General features: G+C 37.4%; 1 protein-coding gene across 2 annotated transcripts in view; it reads right to left on the reverse strand.

Annotated features, from left to right (window-relative positions):
• LOC107582070 (ephrin-A4-like) overlaps positions 1-2,054 on the reverse strand; it is a 37,475-nt gene extending 35,421 nt beyond the window's left edge. Inside the window, exons 1-2 of one of the 2 annotated variants that reach the window (XR_001608899.1) lie at positions 1,471-1,551; positions 1,234-1,402 (exon numbers count right to left, since the gene is read on the reverse strand). Coding sequence is in view for 1 of the 2 variants with exons in the window: in XM_016267794.1 (XP_016123280.1) it covers positions 1,471-1,589 (119 nt within the window). In the remaining variant the exon portion in view is untranslated. Of the gene's footprint in view, positions 1-1,233; positions 1,403-1,470 lie in introns of those variants that run through there. The other variant, XM_016267794.1, reaches the window with a different exon arrangement.
• Between the last annotated feature and the right edge of the window lie 3,946 nt (positions 2,055-6,000).

Genomic DNA, 6,000 nt, shown 5'->3' on the forward strand with positions numbered 1-6,000 from the left:
TCCAGACTGAGATAACACCTGGAGTGGCAGGTGAGCGTGCCACCAGTTTGACAAATGACACCAATTAAACCATTACAGAGCAAGACAGAGGACAGATCTGTGGCACTACAGGAAGAGAGCTGATATGCACACATCATTAACATTGATTCATTTAAGTAGTGCTACATTCAGCACTAATTGATCAAACCTAGAGGAATTGTTCACCAGACTGTAAGGAGCGGAAGGCCATTGGATTTTACAGCATACAGTTGATTCCCCCATTTATTTAACAGATACAAAAGCTCTGACCCCTGATCCCAATTAATGAATTTGGAACACAGATACACAAGATAATTACTAACTGCAGCCGCTTCACACCGAAGCTGTTTGTTTATCTTTTGTTTTGATCCTCTTTGTTTGTTTTCCTCAGTCTCATTCTGCAAACGTCCATATAATGGACATTCTTAGATTCTGGATCCAATTAGCAGCCTCTGAAATCAGCAGTGTTAAGTATTATTTATATACTATTTTAGAATTTATTAATATTTTGAACTAGCTTATATTTTTATATTTTCAGTTTTCATTTTAGTTTAAATTTTAGAAATATTATGTGCTTTTGTCATTTTTATTTAGCTTTTATATTCATTTTCGCTTTAGTAATTTCAATAAACTTATTTTAATTTTTCACCTTTTTTCAGTTTTATTTCAGGTAGTTGTCAATGCAACATTTACATTTTTTAAGCTTATCTTTTTTTAATCTAATATTTGTATTTTATTTGAGCTTTATTTCAATTGATGAAAACAATTTTTATTAATTTTAGTTAACAATAACAACAACCCTAACCTTAAGGTCAATATTAAAACTAAAAGTATGTTAAGTATGCATGAAGTATTAATACAAACTAGACTTGCTACATCTGACCTACAACATCAGCTGCATCACAGTTCCCTGTCATTAACAAATATGACATTCCTCTCCTATGGCCTCATGGAATAGAAAAGCGTCCATGAAAATCTATATAAATTAAACGTACTGTTGTTATTATTAGTTATAAATATAGTAATTATTTCAAAATGGCATAAAACAGCTGTTTTTCTTAATCTTCATCTCATGTGAGTACACATCATTTACATAATACTTATAAAAACACTAGTCATTTTTTTCTTTAGGCATAAAACTTTATCAAAAATGACTGAGCGTACCTTTATGGATAAATAGATCAAAGTTTGACTGGTGGAAACAGTGAGGCATGGGAGGACACCACACTTAAACCCTTTAATAGGTGCAGGTGTGTTTCAGGCTGCAGACATGAAGCAACACAAATCTGGGAGCGTTTTTGGGCTTAGTCACTTCACATTCACTGGCCTAAGCTCCCGAAGAGCGCCGCGCACTGAATTACGCACAGGGAACGCAGCCGCAGTCCTGCGTAATAAGGTTAATTGGAAACAGTCAACACGATGAGTATGAATTAAAAGTAATTGTGATCTTACCGTGTATTTGTAGAGTTCCAATATACAACGTGTCTCTTTGCTGTCGTTGACATAACGTGTATAAACAGCGCCAGAAGTCTCATCATAGCGCAAACTCCAGAACACCTTGGCACATTCATGACTGATGTCGACCAGCTCTTGTGGGTCGCTGATGAAACGAGTTTAAACTGAGATGAGACTCAGTTCCGAGTCAAAACCAGCTGCAGAACTTTACTAGGCGAGGGGAAACACAAATCCCGGATTTTAGTAACATTGAATGCTTTCACTAAGCAAAAGACGCATGTTCTGCTTACTAAATGCAACAGGAGGTTGCATGCTTAAGTTTATAAAGATACAAAGCACATGTTGACGTTTGAGACAAGTTCATAGAGATATTCTTGCGATTCCTTGTGACGTTTAGTATTTCCTTGCGAAGATCTGCTAAGTTTTCCACTTTACGCTGACATAAATATAACTTCCTTTTCTTCAAATGTAAATCCAGTGCTGGTTTACAAGGTCCAAGTTTGACAACAACTCCAGACTTTTCATGAAAGGATAACAATTGTTTGTATTCGCAGGACGCTCTCAATCACGGCCGTTGATAGTTGACAGTGATTAGGAGTGACCGGAGTGCGTTTCTGGGCAGGGCGGAGGACACGGGGGCGTGTCCATAAAACTTTAAACCAATCAATGATACGGGGGGTGGGACCAACATTCCATAGTTTTTGAAGGTGTGCTGAGCAGAGCCCTGACAGCTCCACTTTCACTGAGTGTGGGACAAAATTCTTTCAAGTAATAAGGATTTATTATTATTATTATTTTTTTTTTAGAACAAGAAATTTTCAAGAAATTAAGTTTTATTCCCCAAGGACACATTCAATTGCTAAAAAAAAAAAAAAAAAGACCGTAAAGACATTTATAATGTGACAAAATGTTTATATTTCAAATAAATACTGTTCTTTTGAACTTTCTATTCATAAAAGCATCCTCAAAAAATATTCCACAAAATCCACAAAACAATATTTAGTAGCATCACTGTTTTCAGCATTAAATTAATTGTTAAAAAACTGTTATATAGTTAAATTGTAATAATATTTCACAATATTAATGTTTTTACTGTATTTTTGATTAAATACATGCAGCCTTGGTGAGCATGAGACACTTTTTAAAAACATTACTGACTCCAAACTTATGATCGGTAGTGTATGTTTAGGCTATGTATATATGTATGTGTACATATTATATTACTTTAATAATACATAATTATATAATGTTCTTTTATGATGATGTTTTTGTTAAGCTATTGTCACCAAATGATTGGCTGTTTGGTTAACCAGAATAACTAGCTCTGTAACAACATTTAATCGGATCCATTTAAAACCCACTGAACATAAAGGACATTTGTTTGGCAGAGAAATCTCCACAGTTAATACACACCCGAAACCAAAAACACCTCCTCAGAAACTGGTTATTCATGAAAAGAGCTGTTTTCCTTCACCATTGGGAATGTATTACGCGTGTATCAGCATTAGTCCTAAATTACTTTTGTCCTTCTCAATGTGTTGTTTTCACATACTTTGTACGTGTTTATTTTTTTTATCGATTCCTTTTGCTCACTCTTTCAGAATTCCAAGAAGCCAGGATGAAGTGACATTATTCCATACTTTAGTAGTGCATGAAGAAGTATCCTTGAAGTTGTTTTAAGTGCTCGACAGCTTCTGGAGACTTTGGCTCAGGTCCTGCTCGTCTCTGTGGGAGTCTACATGTTTTGTGTTTGTATGTGTACGTGTGAATGTGTTGATAGGTAAGGGAGATGCAGAATTAATTCACCTTGCTGACAACAGATATCCCGGGAGAGTGTGTGTGTTCAGGCAGTAATCACTGTGGCCACTGTGTGCAGCAGCAGTCGGTGGTCCCTTGTTATTATCTGTGCGTGCTAAATTACCGGTTCAAGATGTGAGTAATGTGAGGCAGGTAAGACCAGCAGTGCAGCAGGCCCATCACTCTTAGCAGCAGGTGGAGAGTGTTCGCCAATGGCGTTGGGAAGCACGGCGGTGGGTATATTCGGTTGCTAATTCTTCCAAGTCTTCCCCTCGCTATGGCACAACCTATTAATTCCCCTGTCCTCTTCTCATTAATATCACATGATTGTGTGGTGGAGTCTTCCCCTGTGTGATTTGTCCCTCTGGAGGATTTGCAGTCCCCGTACAATGAAGCAGAAGTTCCTCGTTCCCTCGCTCTCACGAACGTGGGATAATTACACAAAAGGTCTCACCCACCGAGGCTTGAATTGGCCTCTTTGGTTATTATCTAATTAATAAAGCAGCATGATAATGGGCAGCACATCCACAGGAGAGAGGTATTCACGCCTGGGCTTTCGTATCTGACTCTGTGTCATTTCCTGACCGCAGTTTTGTCCTGTCTCGGAATTAACTGGATATATCCAGGTTTTTGTGGCAGTGGAGCGCAGCTGAGAGCCCTTGTGGAGGTCATATGTGCAGCGCAGCAGAGCTCTGATTTATATAAATGAAGTTCTGGGTGCCAGTGGTCCATATGGGCCGGGTCTGGGCTTTGGGAGTCTCAACAGTGCTGCGGTAATTAAGAATCGGGGCTAAACGGGGAACAGTCACCTTGTGCTCCTCCAGGAGCCGCTCTGAAGTGTGTTTCCTGCTCCTGCAATCAGGTGTTGTCCCAAAACTTGCGTCCCAACCTCACCCTGCTCCTGTTTTATGTAGTTTTAGTAAGCTGAACAAGAGCACAGGTTGACAGACAGTCAAAGGTATACACTGTAAAATGATTCCTGGTTAAAAAAGATTATATTTATGATTGCAGATATTTATGTTTGTCTACTATTCTGAAAAGAAAGTGAGTTGCATTCAGATAGGCCTGCACTGAAAAACACTAAATCATTTTTATTAATTTTTTTGCGTCATGTTCGCTGCTGTGACAAAGGCTGTAAAGGAGAAGTTGTGCGAAAAGCCCTTATATGGAGATGGTTTGGGTGTGTTTTGTGCAAATTATTAACCTTGGGCATGAGGCCACTCTTTTAGAATACACTAAAATCATTAACATTAGAATTAATGTTCATTAGGAACAAAATCACGTGCATACACACGTGTTGTGAATATTTTTCGTGAGAAGTTCTCTTGTGCGTACAAATATAAAATAATGAACTGTTTTTATGATATGTGAATGAGACCCGTTAGCTGTAGCAAACTCAAAGAGAAAACTGACCGTAGACACTGATGATGCTAAAACCTGCTGTAGCGCCCATGAAGGCAATGTTGAGAATACAACACACAATTTTTGCACTATGAATTGCAGTCTTAAACATTTCACAATAAACGCACAAAATCTTGTGAAGCTTGTGTAGCTAAAAATATCTGCATTTACATACATTTGCATACATGTAAATGTATTTATTTAAAGATACATTGCAGATTTCTTGGTTCTCTAAAGTGGCTTCATTAAATTGTGTAGTCTTACTGTAGCCAAGCAATAACATTTTTGAGAACTTTTTTTATGCAGTGCCTTAAATTTTAATAATAATAAAAAAACTATGTTCAAGAAATACTCAGTGCTGTACAGTGCGACATGCATGTTGCACATGCTACAGTCTGTGCAAGGAATAAATGTATCACTGTAGCTCACGTGCAATACAGTTTTGCATGTGTTCGAGGCAAGGTCACTTGTTTGTGTGAAGCGAGAGTTTGTTGTGTGCTTGTTTGAGTGTGAGGTTAATCAGTGGTGCACCACTAATTTACTTGGTAGATGTACTCTATTGTATGATTCAAAAATCATGTCTCGGCTGTATTGAGTCCATACACCCAATTCCATTGGTAAAAGAGTTATTTAAAGTAATGTCTCCTCACAGACCCACAGATCTGTCCTGCTAATTTGGAGTGCAATGTTGTTGAAGTGTAAATGGATTGTGGATTGTGATATTGGGCTATATAAACAAAATTAAGCAAGAGGTGTTATGTTCCTGCCACTTTGGGCAAATAAAGAGAATGTTTGTCTGAAAACATTAAGGCGGTTGGATTTTGTGTGTCCTGCATGCAACATTAATGTCCTTTGCCAGTCACATGCCTGTTTAAGTGATGAACTACACTACTTGTAGTTGTTTTTAGAGATGTAACATGCTTTTAATATTTGTGCTACAATTGTGTGGCCTGTGCTACAGTACAAAACTTTCAACTTCTGTAGCACCAATGCTATGTGCAAAAAACGTTAACATACAGACCTGTTAGTTCAATCAATGTTCATTACAGTACATTTCTAACTCATTTCTAACATTCTCAATGATCTGTTAAGCATTAAATGATGCAGTCATAGTAGCTAAAAGGAACAGTTCATCCAAACATGAAAAAAACTCTGTCATCCAAAAACTCTGTCACATGAGAGTGAGTAAATGACAGAACTTACATTTTTGAGTGATGTTCAAAATGATAGTTATTAGATATGTTACAGAAAACAACCTGGGTCTGTAAAGGGTAAAAAGTTTTCAACTTAAGCACTCGGCTCTCCGTAACATGCAATTTTCTTAAAGAC

Source organism: Sinocyclocheilus grahami, unplaced genomic scaffold, assembly GCF_001515645.1.
Source record: "Sinocyclocheilus grahami isolate Dianchi unplaced genomic scaffold, SAMN03320097.WGS_v1.1 scaffold40.1, whole genome shotgun sequence".
NCBI classification, from domain to species: domain Eukaryota; kingdom Metazoa; phylum Chordata; class Actinopteri; order Cypriniformes; family Cyprinidae; genus Sinocyclocheilus; species Sinocyclocheilus grahami.